This window comes from Hevea brasiliensis, chromosome 14 (assembly GCF_030052815.1).
Source record: "Hevea brasiliensis isolate MT/VB/25A 57/8 chromosome 14, ASM3005281v1, whole genome shotgun sequence".
Classification (NCBI taxonomy): domain Eukaryota; kingdom Viridiplantae; phylum Streptophyta; class Magnoliopsida; order Malpighiales; family Euphorbiaceae; genus Hevea; species Hevea brasiliensis.
The window spans coordinates 9,707,445-9,725,882 of record NC_079506.1 but is presented as its reverse complement, the minus strand read 5'-3'; the positions used below and the strand labels follow the sequence as shown (position 1 = coordinate 9,725,882).

Genomic DNA, 18,438 nt, shown 5'->3' with positions numbered 1-18,438 from the left:
TGAGACAACTTCTTTGACACCTCTCTCCTTAACTATAACTGGACTTAAATCAGTTGACACTTGAACGCAATTAATACAGGACAGATAATAATTACAATATTTCGAAACACACGAATAGTAGCCATGACTAATCCGAATTAACAAGCTAATGGTTAGTTAATTATCTTACCCAAACCTTTATTTGCTGTGATTTTGTATCAAATTTTTATTGAAGATTCATGAATAGATCTAAATATGAAGGTAAAAGATATCCCACATGAAATAAATATGAAAAAGTGGAGTCATTTTTAAATAGAGAAGTGTGAATTCTGACGCTAATTAATTGATTTTGTGCAATATAAACCCATCTATCCTTTACAAGCACTAATTAATAACTATATTCGATTCTCCTTATAATTAGCAGTAATTACCTGACACCTTCCAAGATTAATGACTCAAAATGGAGGCAGAAGAAGGTCATGACTTGCAGCAGTCTGCGCAACCAGGGCCAAGGAATGGGTCCTGTAGGGAGGTTCGGGTTGCTGCTTGATCATAAGAATCGCTCAATTTTCGATCTTTCATTTTTCAATTGCTATTACAAATTCTATAGATTCTCTTAATATTTTAATATTTCATCTGTAGACTTAATTAGGAATTATGTAACACTCACAATACTCATCTTTTAAACTTACAGAGAAGGCTCAGCCCAATACAGAGAAGCCGTTTTCTTATTAATGAAATCCAAATTTATCTCTTTAAAAAAAAAAACATCAACCTTACAGAGAAGGCCATCATGGTCATGCGACAGGGATCCTTTCCAAGCCCCTTATTCTTTTCTCAGCTCTAATTCTGTTTTAGCTTTCATCAACTTCCCTTGTCAAAATGATTTTGTCACCCTCCTTAAGACCCCTTTCTGCGCACTAAGGCAATCCGCGTCAATGATTTTAGCTCTTCAACACGATCAAGAACATACCTGCTTTTGTGAATGGTGTGTGAAGTTCCACTTCTCTCCTGTAATTAGAAATGATAATCAATAACTTGCATCTGTATCAGATAGTATTTTGTTGATGAGTTCAACCGTTTGCCTAAAGGGGTTTGGAATTGAACAAGATGCTAGCTAGCTATCACTTGCATAATATATATAAAAATTATTATGACATAGTCAGAAATTTCTTCCCTAGTCTTGGACATTTAAATACCTTTCCTCCATATTACATGTGGGTATTAGACCAACGGCTCATCACTCCTCAGGCACAAACCTGCTTAATGTCCCAGCTCCCAGCTTCCCTTAGGTAATGGGTAGCAGAGTTTGTTCAAAGTGATGAAGGCCTAGTGGATCCACCTTCTACCCTTAAAGTTAGGCATCAATCATTGTATAATTTAATAAATTCTGATTGAAATATGGGGGGAAAAAGGAAATGGCTTAAATATTAGAAGAGTTTAAATAAAAATAAGAGACCTTGGGCATGGCTAAGAGGGATATTGGATTTTGTTGATGTGGAAGATCATATGCGTAGAGAGCTAGAAAATGGGAAGGGAGAATGCAGCAGTGGAAGACAACACATTTCACTTTTGTCACGTAATATATGGCGTACATGAAAATAAGTAAGTCGTGCAATAAAACCCATCAATATGTAATTGGAAGATTTAGGCTTTAGTAAGAACCAAAGAACGTGTTGGTAGAGCTGCAAACGGTTGCATGTATATGTAAAAGTAAAGCAATTATGGGGGAATAAGAAATTAATTTACCTGTTGCATGTGAACGTGAGTAGATTCGAGCAGAGAATTATTAAGAGGAATCAGTGAGAGATAGAGAGAGGTTCAGATTGAGTGCAGATGACTCCTCTTCCTTTTCTTCCTCCGCACAATTGATTCTTCTTCTCTTAATCTTTGAAGAGCTGGTAGGTGTTCCTTGTCATCCTGATGCTGATGGGGTTGCTCTGCATTTCGGCTTTCCTTTTTATTTCTACTAAAACTATCTCATCTATATATAGGATCGACTCCACACTTCATTAAAGAGCAATTGGGACTGGAGAAGTGAAAGGAGGCCTCAACGAAACACTCTTTATCAACGGAGTCGAATTTATTATGATTGAACCAAAGCAACATTTGTTCTGTTGAATAATTATAATCCAACTTCGTCCAATAATGGAAATCAATGCCATGCCTGTGTCCAGATTTGTCGGTAAAATCCACTCTACATGTAAGGCGAATATAATCTGTGGTATGAAAAACAGTGCAAAAAGAGAAAGCAATTAAGCGATGTAGGTCAAGTCTGAATGAAAGCGAGGACCCACTGTTATTCTTATATCTCATCCCTTGCGGCACTTCACATCCTGCCATATATAAAACAACATCCTGACCCAACAGATGTGCTTCCAATACATCCTCCATAACATTCTTATCCAGATTGACGCAACCAACAAGCATGAGAAATTTAAGATCTGCGAAATAATCTTCATCTTTATTTTCATCTGCATGTTCTACGAAAAGGAAAGAAGTTGATGCAGATTCCAGAGACGTGCAATCTGACGCATTTAAGTCTTTTAAGTATGATGGAAGGTCTGGTAAACATTTAAGTCTCTTGCAACCTCTTAAATCAAGGCATTTCAACTTAGAAAGTTGTTTGATACTCTCTGGTAGACTTAGCAGTTCTGAGCATCCATAGAGGGGAAATTCTTTGAGACATTTCAACTTCCCTATGCTGCTTGGAATACTCATGAGTCTTGAACATCCATAGAGATAAAGTTTTTCAAGACGTTTCAACTCGCCAATGCTGCTTGGAATGCCCACGAGTCTTGAACATCCATTGAGATAAAGTGCTTCAAGACATTTCAATCCGCCAATGCTGCTTGGAATACTCACAAGTCTTTTACATCTTTTCAAAGATAATTTGACAAGTTGAGATAGATGCTCAATTGATGAGGGCAATTGTTCTATTCCAGTGCTATCTAATGTTAGAATCCTTATGTTACACGGAATCTCCGGACAATCTGTGATATTGTAGCACCCACGTAGATCTAGCTCAACAAGCTTGCTTAGATTTTGAAGAGATGAGGGAATCTCAACCAAATTTTCACAGATCCTCAAATATAAAAACTCAAGATTTGGAGCAGTACTCGGTAAGTCTGGAATCCTGATTAAGTCCTCAGAGTAGCTGAGATCCATTAATTTCAAATTTTCAAGAGGCTGTATAAAATAGAAAATATCAATAAATTAGAAAATACAAATTAACTTTGCAAAATATAGATAAAATTTATAAAGTATGTAGCTCAAAAAATTGTACCTTATCGCCATTCCAAAGTTCTATGAGGTTGCTGTCATGCATGTAAAGTTCTACAAGATTCTTGGGCCAAAAATTTAACGGCAAACTTTTCAAAGGATAATTTTTCCAAGAAAGATACCTTAGCTCTTTTGGAAGAAATTTAAGGTTGTTAGGAAGGAGCACTCGTTCTCTTGCCCAACTATTCCTTACTTCAAGGAATCTAAGATTGCACATCTTCATGAAGGCTGTGGAACTTAGCTCCAAATTATCCTTCTCACACATATCAAGTAATATGCCTTCAACATTTTTGGTTCCCTAATAAAATAACGGCAAAAAGGATTGCATGTTAAGTAATATGTATACATATTGAGAGCTATAAGTCTTGCAAAACTCAAATAAATATGAAAATAAAATACACTACATCAATTAATTTGGTCCTTACTTGATTGAGTAAATGTATTGCAAATAATGCCTACGCGAGCTACAGTTCTTACAAAACTCAAGTGTATATGATAATGAAAGAAGCTGATCCTTACCGTATTTGTTGTCAATACATGACGAATATCTTCATGATTCCACAACCTACTACGTCCTCCAGGCTGTTTGCACTCCTCAATAACAATATCCTTACCCATTTGTTGTAGCAAGTCATGCATATCTACCTTTCCGCATGCAATATTAATGAGAGTTTTATTAATTAGACGAGGCATTGCACTTTTTGGAAAGAAACCAAATCCTTCTAATCTTCTCTCAACGTGATATTTATATTCCCCTTTGAAGAAACATGCAATATCAAGAAATATTTTCTTTTCATTCCTCTCTAGTCCATTATAACTTATTCTCAGAACATCTTGAATTTTCCTAAGAGATTCCCCTTTTAATTTTCCCAATTCACTTTTCCATTCTTCTATTCCCAAGTCAAATAAATGAGATCCCAAAACTATAAGAGCTAATGGACTCCCCCCGGCATAAGTTGTTGCCTCCTTTGATAGCTCCACATATCCTTCCTTAGGATGATTTTGTTTGAAGGCATGCAAGCTAAAGAGTTCAATGTCTTCAGAATCACTTAATTTCTCAACCTCATATATGCATTCCTTTGAACAAAAATTTTTAAGTACTTGCCAATCTCTGCTAGTTATAATGATTCTACTTCCTTCATGGTACAAGTCACACTCTCCTACTAAACTTTTTAAATGATTTGGATCATCAACATCATCAAAAACAATGAAAATCTTTTTACTGTGGAGCCTTCTCCTAATAAAAACATCCAAATTCAATGCGTCTTCATATAAATTTCTTTCCCTTAACAATCGACAAATGATATTGTCTCGTACAACAATTGGTGGTTGCTTTGTCATTGTTTCTCTAACCTTGTCAACAAAGCAATGACCATCAAATTTAGTCATGTTTCGACGAAACACTTGTTGCGCAATGGTTGTTTTACCAATGCCTCCCATCCCCCAAATTCCTATAACTCGCTTGTCATTTAACAACCATTCCACTTTTTTCACACGTGAATCAATTCCAACAAAATTGTGATCATAAGCATCATCACTTGAAGACATATGACTAAATTTCTTCAAAACATCGTTGACGATTTCTTCAACTAATTTGGATTCATACCTAGTTACATATGAATAATAAACACCGGTAAGTAACGATGGACTGACACTTCTAAGTAAATAATAATGTATAATTAATATGTTCTGATTTTAGAATAAAATAATAATTATTTGATTTCTATATATATTAGCAATATCTATATTTGGATTAGTACTGTGTATTAAGATTAATGAAATGCACTAAAAGCATCTATATTTTGATTCTCTTTTTGTAAATTGAAGAAAAACAACAGTAAAGAGTAATTAAAAAAGTAATTAACATACTTGATATTTCGTGAATCCCATCCTGATAAGTTGCTTATTTCAATCAAAGCATGCTTCCATTCGTCCACCTTGTTTAAACGGCCTTTGACTTGTTCGCCATGCTTAGCAAGAGTAAATGCCTTTCCAAAATTCCCTGTCAGCTCTTGAACATCAGTCGGATCTACTTGGTAAAAAACTGGTAGGACTAATTGTCCTAAGGTTTCCTTGCACTCAAGTATCTTCACAAGCTCATCCAAGCACCAGGGAGAATCAGCATAATATGCAGAGAAAATAACAATTGAGACAGATGATTCTTGAATTATTTTCAAGAGAGCTGGTGAGATATCTTCTCCTTTACGAAGGTTTTCATCCGTAAAGGCATGGATTTGTTTTTGATGCAAGGCTGAAGAGAGATGGGAGAGAAAACCATAACGGACATCTTTACCTCTAAAACTAATAAAGACATCATATTTGCAGGGAGGGATAGAAGCCATGATAAGTGATAAAAGAAGACTCTTGAGCAATTTGAGTTTGAAGATGGTAGAGATGAATAGTTTGGTCAACTGTTCTGAGATAAGAAATTTATGAACACCTGATTTGGAAATGGAGAAGTAAACGAAAGAAATGTTTATAAATAGCCCAGTAGGTAAATCTTTGATAAGATCAAAACTCTCATTTAATTTTATTAAAGTGTATTTTAAAATTATTTATTTTAAATTTATATAATAAATATTTTAATTTATTGTACAAGACTGACGAAAAAAATCACTTCCCGTAAAAAAATGTTTATAAATAATTTGTTTAAGACTTTGAAGATTCAAATTTTAGTTTGAGATTGACCAATTCTACGCCCACAGTTTTATAAATTAAAAAAAAAATTATATTATTTTTTAAATGCTTTCAATGTATTGTATAATTAGTCTGTCATATAATCCACTCAAGAATAAAAAGGAAAAATGAAAAACATCTTCATAATTAAAAGAAAATTCTTGCCAATTAGTATGAGTTATTGTTGAATTTATTTATTCATTTATATTTAATTTGTGTAATTAATATCTTAAAATAATTAATGAATTTAATTTAAAATATATTTTTGAAATTAGTTTAAAAAAATGAACTAATAAAAATCAATAAAATTAATTTCCGTACAATCTAACTATATTGTATAATAGGGTTACATTATTTTTCTCTCAAACCTGCGTTTTATAGTACCAATTTTATACTTCAAAGCAGCCTGAAGACCTAACTGATAAACTTGAAAACTCAGATTTTATAAGATCTCTTGCTCCAATAAAATAATTGCATTTAATAAAAGTAATTATCACTTTGATGTTTTTAATAGTTCTATCTCAATTTTTTTTTAAAAAAAAAATACCCTAAATCTTAAACTTTATATTTTTTAACAATTATTCCCTAAATTATTTTTTTTTAAGAAATATACTCTAAATTTTAAATGTTAATAGAGGTGCGCCAGTTTAACACTTCTAATATCCAAACTAAAACTAATTAAATCTAATTTATAATAAAATAAACTATATTTAATAAATTAATGAGTCTTGTTTTAGGGCTATCAAAGTGAGTTTAGTTGAATTGTTGAGAGAGTATGTTGATGGGGAGTAAGGTTGAGTATTTATTATTTATTAAGATATAGTTGGGTTGGACAGAAGTGAGCATCGTAGAAGTGATAAGTAGCCAATTTCAAGGTATTATGGACCATAATAACAAAGAGCAATTAAAAACATTGAAAATTCAGGTCTATTGGAAAAAAAAAATCTAAAACTTTTAAAGTATTCATGATTATAGCCAAAATTTTTATTTTTGTGTGTATTATATCTAAATCTTAGTTAGTTATCATAATTGTAACAAAAAGGGATTAAATTGAATTTGAGAAAATAATGACAAATTAAATTATAGTCCCTAAAGTTTTATTTAATTAAAAAAAATCCATTGATTTAAATTTTATATTTATCATATAAAATACATTTTATATTTTATTTAATTGAACTTTTACACTAAAAAATTAATTTTACTAATTCAAATATATTTTAATAAATAAACAATTCAAAAATTACATAATAATAAAGTAATCACAGATTAATTACATTGTAATTTTTTTAGTTGTTAATTACGCAGAGTAATCACATTATAATAAAACAATCATTAAAGTTACAGACCGAATAAACATCGTGCAATCAACCATCAAAATCATTCATAATTTTATAAATAAAAGTAGTTAACCTTTCTAAAATCATATTAATTGCTTATCAGTTTAGAAAATTATATTAATTGCTCATTAGTTTAGAAAAATTAACATATCTTATAATAAACTAATGATTGGAAAATATTTGTGTAATTGATAACTAGAAAAAATTTAACAGTTTAAATCAATGTACTTTATTGTTATGTAAAAATTGTTATTTTATTACAATATAATTACTTTGTATAATTAATAACTAGAGAAAAAATTTACTTTATTACTAGTAATTTTATCTATGCAATGAGCGGCTTTTTTTTTTTTTTTAATAATATAATTTAATATTTATTTTTTAAAATTTTATATTTCAAAATCGTAATATAAAATTTTATTAATAATACAATTTTTAATTAATTACATTAAATATAATTTAAATTTTTATTAAATTTTGAATAATTATATCTCTATTAAAATTAAATTTAATTTTTATTTCATAAATAATTATTAATTATTTTCCATATATTCTTTCATAAAATTATAACAATATAATATTTTTATAGTATAATTACTTTTAGAAAATATTATATATTATTAAAAATAATTTATCCATAATAACAAATATAATGATAAGTACGTTCAAAAATAAAATCTTAAATATTATGCTTATATTCAATAAATAAAAATGTCAAATAATTTCCTAATTTATGATCTACATTTTATTCTTCTCTTTTTTTTTTTTAACTTAAGTTTGTTCTTTTAAAATTAAATTTTTTATATTTTTCAATAATTGTAAATCTTTATTAAAAAAAATTAAATAATCAAAAAATTATTGTGAAAATTTTAAAAATATAAAAAAGTTAAATTATTGATAAAAGCAGGTGAAAAATTGAGAGATTTTAACAAGTCTTATGCTCAATATTCAAAAGAAATGAGAAATGAATTTATTTTTTAATATTAATAAATAAATTATTTAATAACATCTGATATAAATATTATTTAATTTTAAATTTTAAATATTAATAAATACTTTATATTATATTTTAAATTAATTTATACATATTAATCAAATCAATTAAAAAGGATAAATTAAATTTTAAAGTAATCAATATTTATAATAAATATATATTATTTAAAAATCATTTAATCCATTTACATTAAAAAAAAATCGTAAATTGATATTTTTCCTAAGCGTTCTATTCAATCTTCATTAAATTAAACGGGTGCATGTACATAATATTTTAATTTATACATGATTAATGCTAAAAAATGTTATCATTACTAATGTAAACCTTATTAACCAAATTAAACCGCATAACAAAAATGCTCATGATTGTTTCAAATTGTCGACACCATATTTTGGCCGATCACCGAAGTCAATGAATTTTGAAAATCGACCCTCAACTGACATTCTTCGGTTACAATTAACCTGATTAGGAAATAAACCGATCCCGCATCTAGTCAAATGTTTTCCGATCTCCCAACAAAGGAGATCACATTAATATCAAGTCTCCACGCCATCCAATCTCATTTTTTATCTCTCACCAGAGAGATCGGACGAATGACTAGTCTCCATGTCGTTCAACCTCAGTCCGATCTCTCAAGCCAATATCAGGCCTCCATGCCATTCGGTCTCGTCTTCGATCTCTCATCAAAGAGAATCAAATTAATGTCAGGTCTCCGTACCATCCAATCTTATGTCCGATCTCCCCTTCATAAACATTGCGAAAATTTGTTTAATAAAGTTAAGGTCGCAGTCCAACTTAATGGTGGTTTCAAGCTTAGGAAGTTAAATCAAGTTTCCAATTTTAATGACCTAAAGTTCTATCCGTTGTTTGTTCTCAGCTTAGGCTGATCTCATGCTTACAATTTTTTTTTTCGACCTCTCATACATAGATTAATAATCGCTTTTAAGTTTGGTGTTCTAACGTGTTCGAACAATCAAGCGCTTGTACAACTTAGATACTTTCCGATCTCATCAAGTCATTGAACAAAAGAGAGAATTTCATTTCATTTCAAAGTAAAAAAATATAAGTCATTCTGCTGGAGGATCACCCCCAGCCTGTTCTACATTCCGCTCACTCTTTCTATCTCCCTCTGCGTCCTCCTCGCTCTCCTCTTCGTCTTGAGGAGCCAGGTCCACCATCCAGGAGAAGTCCTCCTCAGGATAACGCCTCCTAAGCTCAGCCAAAAGGTCGCCGTGGGCATTCACGTAAGCACCGGCCTCCCTCGTCACTGCCTCTTCTTCTTTCGCTCTAAATTCTTCAGTGAGGCGAGCAACGTCAGCAGTTCGGAGCGCCCGAGCTGCTCCGAGCTCATGAGCCTGCTCAGCCAATTTCTCCTCATAGGATTTCATCCGACCCTTAATTTCAGCTATATAGTCTTGGGCGAATGAAAGTTGAGCTCGGGTGGAAGCTGCATCCTGGACCGCCTTCAGGATCTCCTGCCTCAGATGATGAGCCTTTTCCCTGATTATGTGTTGGTTTACCAAGTTCTCCACGCTCAAGCTCATCGTTTAGGCCAGGAGATCATCGATGCTGCCCGGGGTCAGCCTATGCCGATCCTCCTGGAGGCAGATGGAAGCCCCCAGAACTTTAGCCAAAGCCGGGTTCTCCCAAACAGAGCAGTTCTTCTCCAAAGAATGAATAAGGACCTGGGCCCCGTGGGAAAGGGTCCTCGCAGCTGGTTGGGAAGGTCCCCCTTCCTCACTCGAAGCAGCTGGTGGAGGTGGTGGCTCTTCTTGTCGAGGAGGAGACTAAGCTATCTCTATGTCAGGGACCGGCTGTCCTGAGGGTCGGGACGAGCCTCCCGGCACCTGTCCTGGATCATGCCTTGGCGTCTGTGAGGCCTCGGCGAGCTTCATTTCCCGCACTTTCTTGGAGACCTCCCTCTTACGCTTTCGGCTCTCTTTGGAAGCCTCGCTGCCCGCCATACCTGCACAAAGAAAAGTCAGTGAGTTAGCTAAGGCCCAGAGATCAGAGATATAGAAAGTACCGGGGCCGAGGTCAGAGAGCTGAAGCCCGCGTTCTTCGCCGATAACCAGCCGCATCATCCAATAGTGTAGTTCGGCCATCACCGCATCTAAGCAGGAGAACTTCTGAGTGGCCGCCTGATCCTTTAGCTCCATTACCATGGAGCCCTCATCCCTACTCAGGGCGACGTGCTTCGGAATTGGCGGGACCAGATATTGCCAGCTTCGGGGGAAACCTTCGAAACCGTTTGGAATCTTGCTCCTCAACATGAAGAAGTGATTTTTCCAATTCTTCAGTGAGGAGGGTAGATCGGTAAAGAGCCCACAGTGCGGTTTTGCTTGAAAAAACCAGTATTCATCGTCCTTTCGACGAGTGAGCCTATGCAGCTCAGCAAATACCTTCACTGTAGGATCGAGTCCCTTAGCTCGACAGAGGCCCTTGAAGGCCACCAGGATCCGCCATGAGTTCGGATGTACTTGGGCCACAGAGACATGGTGAAATTTTCGAACGTCCCTGAAGAAGTTGTCAAGGGGAAACTGAAGCCCGGCTTTTAATTGCTCTTCGTACACCATGATCGCATCATTTTCCTCGAAAGAGTGATCGGCTCTGAGATCGCCATGGCATCTGATAAGCTCGAAGGAGTCTGTTCGAAGGTTGTATTCTTGACTAATGGATTGCAGATCGGTCTCCTGGAGGACCAACGGCAACTCATCCACCGGGAGATTTTCTCTACCTGAGGAAGATGTTTGCCTTGATTGAGTTGCTCGACCACGAACTAAAGCGAAAGTTGTGGGAGGTTCAGATCGCCCACTTGGTCCTACCACTTCAACTTCATTCGATGACTACGAGACATGGACGAAAGGGGGGCTCGCCGCTCTCTGATCCTCGGCGCCGCTCATTTTCAAAGAAATGGAAGAAGTTTAACTAAGAGAAAGATCAAAACCCTTACCGAAATGTGATCGGCATCGGAAGAACTTGAAGAAATGAAAGGATTTTTGAATCGCTCATGGAAGGCTGAAAATAACATAAAGGAGCAACTGACTGACCCTTCCCCTATTTATACCCGTCTGAGCATTCAATGCTCACAGTGTCTCAAGCGGCGCATTAGTTAGCGAAATTCGTCCGCTTTTTTGACGCGTCACAAGAACATTCCAGAAACAAAATAAAATAAGAGGAGATCGGCTGGTTAAAGATCGGTTGATTAAGGCACATGTTCGGAGTTACAGATTGGATATGGGTGATTCAGTTAGGAATCAGATCGGATAAACACATTAGGGATCAGAAAATAACCAATGCAATAATAAAATGATAACTGTCAAAATAAAATTTCATTTCATTTTCAAAAGGACAGATTACATCATTTGGGCGATCTCAAGAGATCGAATTACATCATTAAGAACCTTTAAAGGTCAGATTACATCATTTGGGCGATCTCTAGAGATCGGCACTACATCCTACCTAGTAAGAACCTATGTCAAAGCCTAGTCTTGTGGCTGAATCAAAAGATGTGCCGTAGGCACTGGATAGATGTGCAGCTCAGATGGAGTGACTATGACTCGCATGGTGATGAGGAGTCATCATCGATGTCATCGACCAAAACCGAGCTGCAGTCGGGACACCCGATGTGGTGAGGAGCCAAATGAACTTCAAAAGGCAGTCACCGATGTTAAGAGGGAAATTAGTAGTCTTCTCGCCTGAAATCGGTTCACCAATCATATCGATGGACCGACTCGAGATCGACACGATCGATATTCTCGATCTGGATCGGTAAATTAGTCCGGTTCTCTCACTGTCATCAGAGGTGGTTATCATGATTCTCCGATCACCAGGATTGAAAATTTTCAGTCCAGGAACAAAGTGAACAATCGGAAAAAGATTAAGAGCAGTCGCCATAGCCGGGATTATTGCCGGAGAAGCTAGAACAGGAGAAGTGAGAAACGGAAAGAGGAGAAAATGAAATGCGAGAAGATGCCCCGTTGAGGCATATATATAGAGGGTCTGAGCATTTATTACTAGCGAAAATCGAAGCGGATGTCTCGGTAACCGAAGGATTAAATGCTTTGACTGAAGCAGCCCGGATAGAAGGGAAGGTTCTGGAATGGGAGAGATCGGGATAGGGGCCCGATATTAGAGATCGGAAAAGGGTTATGATAGAAAGATCGGAAGGAATGGGAGATCGGAAAGCAAGGAAAGGATGAGACAATCTCCGATAACCCTTTTCATAATCAGAGCCGAGGTAGTTAAAGCGTTGCAGGCAAGATCAAATCTTCACTGCACGCTTCATTTTCAGAGTCGCCCACAATACTGATAGGCGCCAGAACATGTCATGGCAGTCCTATGCATCTCGATCTCCACCGTTGATCTTACTTGTAAGGACAAGCCCAGAGCCCTTGGATCAAAGAGAAGATAACAGGACCGGCACCTTTTATTCCCGGCCCTCGGATGTCCTTTGACAAGGAGATTTTGAGCCGTTGGATTAGAAAAGAAAAAGGACAAATATTTTGAATAGGATTTCAGTCGTTCATTTTGATTCTCTTCAATTCTCAGGCATCAGATCATGTCCTTTAAAATCCAAACCTTCCATCTCCCTCAGGGGAAATCCTTACCCTTCATTAGGAGCACCCATTCCCTATAAATACCTGCATGAAAAAAATGGTGGGGGGAAAAAAAGAAAAAACAAAAAAGGTGGTGATTATAGTGGAAAGGCTCTGAAACTTGATTTAGTCTTGCTACTCTGCTATTTTAAGCTTTCAAAATAGAGAAACTTCAAAAACCAGTTTTCTAAAGTATTTCCATTGAAGGAGTGTCGGACGCTGAAACTCTTCATTTTCAGTTTGTTCACTACTCTGAGATACCATCTCTCAGTTTCGGTTTCATCTCTATTCTCTTAATATCAACCTTTTATTTTCCAAGCTCAATCTCATTCCCACTCGTTCACTGTCACTTCGGCCTAACTGCATTTTAACTTGGTACTTGTTATTTCAAAGTAAACGTTAGTCACCAAACTATTAGCCCGTAGCTCTACAAAATTTTGTGGTTCCTCAGTTAGTTCGGTACACTCAAATCCACACAGGTAAGTGTTTAGACCGTTGCTTTATCAACTGCTCGCATTTTATTTTCTTTGTTCTCATGCACATAATTTTTATTAAGTTTAGTTATGCTAAAAGAGCCTCACGTAGATAATTATTCTCTTGAGCTTACCTTTTTTTTATCAGCTATTGTTATTTATTTGTTCTTAGCTTTTATTACCTTCAAATACGGGTGTTCTGGTTACGGGTAGTGTGTCGGTAATCTAATAAAACGTTGATAGTTGTATCTTAACACGAGAGTTTCTTTAAATAAATACAAATAATAAAAGTTCGGATAATAAATCGGAGGAAAAAGTCATGAAGTCAAACTACTAAACAATCTCAGGAGATAACCTGGTATAGCGGGGATCGAGGTAAGATCGGATCCCAGACTAGCAAACGAAAGTGATCGGACATTGCCTGCCAAAGAGTACTGGTGAGGCAATCATAAAGGAGATTAGCAAAAACTCAGTCTGATACCCCCTCCCTAGTTATAAAGCATCAATGGGTTAAGAGAACCCGTTGCTCAGGTCACTGACGCCTATAGGCGCCAGAACCCTTAATCTAAGGTTCTTACGATATACAATCGTAACAAATATTTTAAGAGGTCGGAGAGAGTCCTTACCCGATCCTCTTTCAAACAAAAACACGGGAGATCGGAGGAGAGTTCTTATCCGAGACTCCTCACCCTAAAAAAAACCTAAAATAAAATACTTAAAGAGATTGAAAAAGAGTTCTTATCCGATTCCCAACCAAAACTTTAACAAATATGCGGAGATCGAAGGAGAGTTCTTATCCGAGATCCCTCTTTAAAATCTTAGGCCGAATACTTTAAGAGGTCGGGGGAGAGTTCTTACTCGGTCCTCATTCAAATGAAATGCGGAGGTCGGAGGAGAGTTCTTATCCGAGATCCTTCACCAAATTTTAAACCAAAAGGGATCGAGGGAGAGTTCTTACTTGATTCTCGCTTAAATCAAAACAGGGACATCGGAGGAGAGTCCTTATTCGAAATCTCCCAACCCTTAATAAATATATCTAGAGATCGGGAGAAGTTCTGTCCCGAGTTTTCTTAGCGAAGTTCAAAATAAACAAAACTTCAATATACGAGGCAACTTTAACCGAACACCTATTCACTAAAGGGCCATCTCATGATCTCGTGTTCCTGGGACAATCCGAACTAGTGAAATATCAAATATTCCTTTTTATCTGTCCAAAGGATTAACATCGTCATTATCTCAAACCCCCCCCCCCCCTAATTACCTTTTTATGAAAGAGCATAATATTAAATCTGTTTACCTTCATTGAATGACGAAGCGGGGTGCCTAATACCTTCCCCGCTCGTATACGGACCCCAAACCTAGAATCTCTGTTTTCGGAGTGGTTTTTTTAAATTTATTTTCATAAATGGTTTTCTTTAATTTCTCTCAAAATTAAGGTGGCGACTTCTCTCTTTTCCCACTTTGGTGAGAGTTTGTCCAGGCGATCGCAAAATACCATGCAACAGCTTGGCGACTCCACTGGGGAGCTTTGACTTAACCCCAGTGTAGAGGTCCAAAAGCAGATTTAATGCTCATATAAACTAAAACAGTAGTTAGGTGGGCTTAATTTACAAAATTCGAAAATCTCAATCTATTGATTATTGTTATTCTTGCTAACCGTTTTGCTTATCTTGATCGTCTTATCTCCTACAGCACTCTTCATCTAAAAAAAAGGAAAAACTCCCCCGTACTAGGAAGAGGTAAAGGTGTCCCTTCACACATTGAACATTCACACAATGTCCTCACACACTTCAGCCCTTTACCCGGGCTTTCTTACCCTTTTAGGAAAGTAGGAGGGAATCATGTAGCGGTACCCGTGGGTTTTACCCCGTTAGTATCCGTGAAGGCTTCTGCTCAGATTGAAACTCGTTTTGTTTACTGTGATACCCGTGGAACTCTCCCGTTAGTATCATGGTGATAGAATGGGGCTCTACTGTTTACAGTAGGGGCAATTTGGGAACCTGTGGCTTTTAGGAAATTAGACCTTGAGCTACACCATCACAATAGCTGGAAGTCGTAGCAAGCTACCTCATAAGATAGAACTATCCAGTTAGGTAGCACCTATCAGGTACTAGGATTTTTCCTATTATAGGACAAAAGGGACATACTTGCTCTCACCTTATTCTGTTTGTGTTTTTTATGTTTTTATTTTTGAGGGTAATCTTGGATCATACTGTTAGGAGGATCTACACATTTTCCTACTTTGACAAATGTGTGGGTGCCACCCTGCCAACAATATAATTCAAAATTACCTGAATTTATCCCACTAACAAGTTTTCTACACAGGCATCACAGAGTTAAGGTCTGTAAAAGAATAAGCATTCATTTTTAACATGGCATCCTCGAGTCAGTCGGCAGAAGAAGTTCTTAGGCCAGAACAGAATGCTAAACCGTGGTCCACACCACCTCATAGTTCAGAACCCCCGCAAGGTGATATCGCTGGGTCAGATGCTAGCCTGTTACCTCTATTAGACCTAAGCAAGGTCGAAGTTAAAATGACCGGTCTCAAGGGTTTATCCAATAGTTGGAGGTTGCTTCTCGATCACGTCAAGGCACAATTCGAGGAAAAATATGGAAGGATCGCGACCTTGATACGGGTCAAAGTCCAAGTTTCGGTATTAAAGGCCATGATGTTGGTTTGGAATCCCGAGTATGGGGTGTTCTCCTTCAACGATATCGATACGACCCCTACCATGGAAGAGTATCAAGTATTGCTATAAATCCCTTATGTGGCACAAAATTGGATCTACTTACACCTCGAGCATAGGCAGACCTGGAAGCGATTCGCACGTATATTGGGAATTCCCCCAGAGGAAGCAAAGGCAAGAGAAACTGTCAAAGGAAACACGCATGGATGTCTTGGACTTACCTCAAGAAGTGGTTAGATCGATACATCCAGGATGAACAATGGGAGCAAGCTTCATTGGCACTAGCTTTGGGGATCTATGGCCTGATCTTATTCCCCGGGCCTTCGGGAATTATAACCTATAGTGTCACGGAGATGTTTTGGGCTATAGAAAAACAGAAGGTCAACCCAGTACTAGCAATCCTTGCAGAGACTTTATTGACTCTCACTTACTGTCGATAATAAAGCAGGGGGTCTATCAAGTGTTGTTCTCAACTGTTGCACCTCTGGATCATCAGTCACATGTGCCCTGTAGAGACAAGGGGGTTAACTTGGTACCTTGACTAGCCTCTCATTGAGAAGATGACCAGATTAGTAATCAGCCCAAAGGACGAGCTACAGTGGCAAGAGCAGATTCTAAGCTTCAACAGCCACAATTACTGCTGGAGGAAAATGTGGACGTCGGGTCAACCTATTTTGTTCAGCACAGGGGGTAATTATTTAGTTTCTCTAATCGGAGTGACCGGATACACAAGTTACATCCCAGCATTGGTAATGAGGCAGTTCGGCTCAACCCAGTCCGCATTTAGTATAAAAGAATACCACCAAGGTCATTTCTATCACGAGCTCGATAGTGAAGAAGAATTGAAAATAGCCCGCAAATCCTGGGAAAACATCACTATGATGGAAAGGTCGCCTAAAGGTCCGAGTGCCATGGACGATTATCTTAAGTGGAGGGCCGATAGGGATCAAGGACACCCAACTGCCGAGCCAACGGGGCTCAAAGGTAGTGTCTCCCATCAGAACATCCTTTCATAAGAAGCTAATACTCGTCTGGTCGACTCTCTACAAAAATCGGTCACCGAGAACCAGCAATTACAGGAGCGAATAAGGCAGTTGGAGGATCAACATCACATCCTCAGAAGAGAGGTAAAAAGGCTGAGGAGAGAAGCAATGACCGAAAAGACAGAGTTTGAGGAAAAAGAAGCACGGTGGGAAAGGGAAAAGATCTCCCTCCAAGCTACAATAAAAGAGGCAGAAGTTCGGAATGGCAAGCTCCAAGAGAAAATGGAATACCAGGAGATACTCATGGAAGAATATAAACAAGAGAGCAAAAAGAAGAAGCTTGAACTGAAAGAACAAGCACAGCTTATCAATGATATTTTGAAAGAATGTGCTAAAGAGAGAAAGGAAAAATACAGACAAGCTGCTCTCCATCAAGAGCTAAGGGGAAATGTTGACCAGTTGGAGAGAATGATAGCGCAGGGAAAACAAGAGCTCTTACCAAAATCTGAGTACGCCTTGAAAACATTCAACCCCGCCAGATAAGAAGAAAGGCTTTATGAGTATCTTAAAAGATGTCATTACATCATAAAGAGTCTCCCTGAGCCTAGGCCGATGTAAAGAATGCTATGTATGAAATATTCAATTAATGAAATAGCTTTGGGCCATTGTTTAGCAAAATTATGAATGAATAATATGACTCCCGTAGGAACTATCCTCATTAGGGTTATGCGAAAAGTTGAATGCGCCATATGGACAAGTATCATAAACACGCATTCAATCCAGTCATTCACCGTCAGACTATCGAGTGATGCCATGATAAAATGGATGCAATTATTCTTCTGCAGATCCCATTCCTGGCTTCCAGATGCCACCGTATCCTTTGTCCAAACCAGGACCTTTTAGATTTTAACAAAATTCAAAATTCATTAAAGGGCCTTTTTTTTTCCACACAGGAAATCAACATTGCTTCAAGCAAAGCAAGCCTGACCAAACAAACAGTTCAACCGAAACGAGTGTACTTAACGAGATCACGAACGAAGAAACTAATGGAAGATCAGGAGCAAGTCCAGAACTTACAAGGACAAGTTTCTGAGTTGAAAGACCAAGTCTTAGAACTTATGAGATTAATGAGGGAGATGTCCCAAAATAAGCCTGTATCAGAACCAAACTTACCACTACCTCCCCCACCTCCTACAACGGTTGATTCTCATCATGCTTCAACCTCTTTCACTTTCCAGCCGCCTATCCCGGATCAGACGATCACCGTCAACCCAGCCCCCCTGAATAATGACCTACCCTTCCCCTACTACCCGGCTGTCCCAAATGTCGAGCCACACACTTCCATCCCCCCGGTTCACCCTGCCCCTTATTTCCCAACTGGGGGAATAACTCACCCAGAAGGAGAGAGCAGAGCCACAGAAAATGAGAA

The 18,438-nt window shown here is 37.1% G+C and overlaps 1 protein-coding gene across 1 annotated transcript; it reads right to left on the bottom strand.

The window, feature by feature from the left end:
- Positions 1-38: 38 nt before the first annotated feature.
- Positions 39-5,655, bottom strand: LOC110671700 (disease resistance protein RPV1-like). The gene is made up of 5 exons (XM_058135641.1): positions 5,131-5,655; positions 3,781-4,867; positions 3,266-3,559; positions 1,729-3,168; positions 39-990 (listed from the first exon to the last, which is right to left on the bottom strand). Exons 1-4 carry the CDS (start codon positions 5,601-5,603, stop codon positions 1,960-1,962), a joined length of 3,063 nt encoding a protein of 1,020 aa, XP_057991624.1. The 5' UTR covers positions 5,604-5,655; the 3' UTR covers positions 39-990; positions 1,729-1,959.
- Between the last annotated feature and the right edge of the window lie 12,783 nt (positions 5,656-18,438).

What these genes read in the sequence shown, in the direction of transcription:
- LOC110671700 (XM_058135641.1), bottom strand. Translation starts at nt 5,603, where the DNA reads ATGGCTTCTATCCCTCCCTGCAAATATGATGTCTTTATTAGTTTTAGA. An exon ending in ATGTATTGACAACAAATACG is followed by an intron (nt 3,560 to 3,780) that starts GTAAGGATCAGC and finishes TTATTTTATTAG; the next exon opens with GGAACCAAAAATGTTGAAGG. An exon ending in AACTTTGGAATGGCGATAAG is followed by an intron (nt 3,169 to 3,265) that starts GTACAATTTTTT and finishes TATTTTATACAG; the next exon opens with CCTCTTGAAAATTTGAAATT.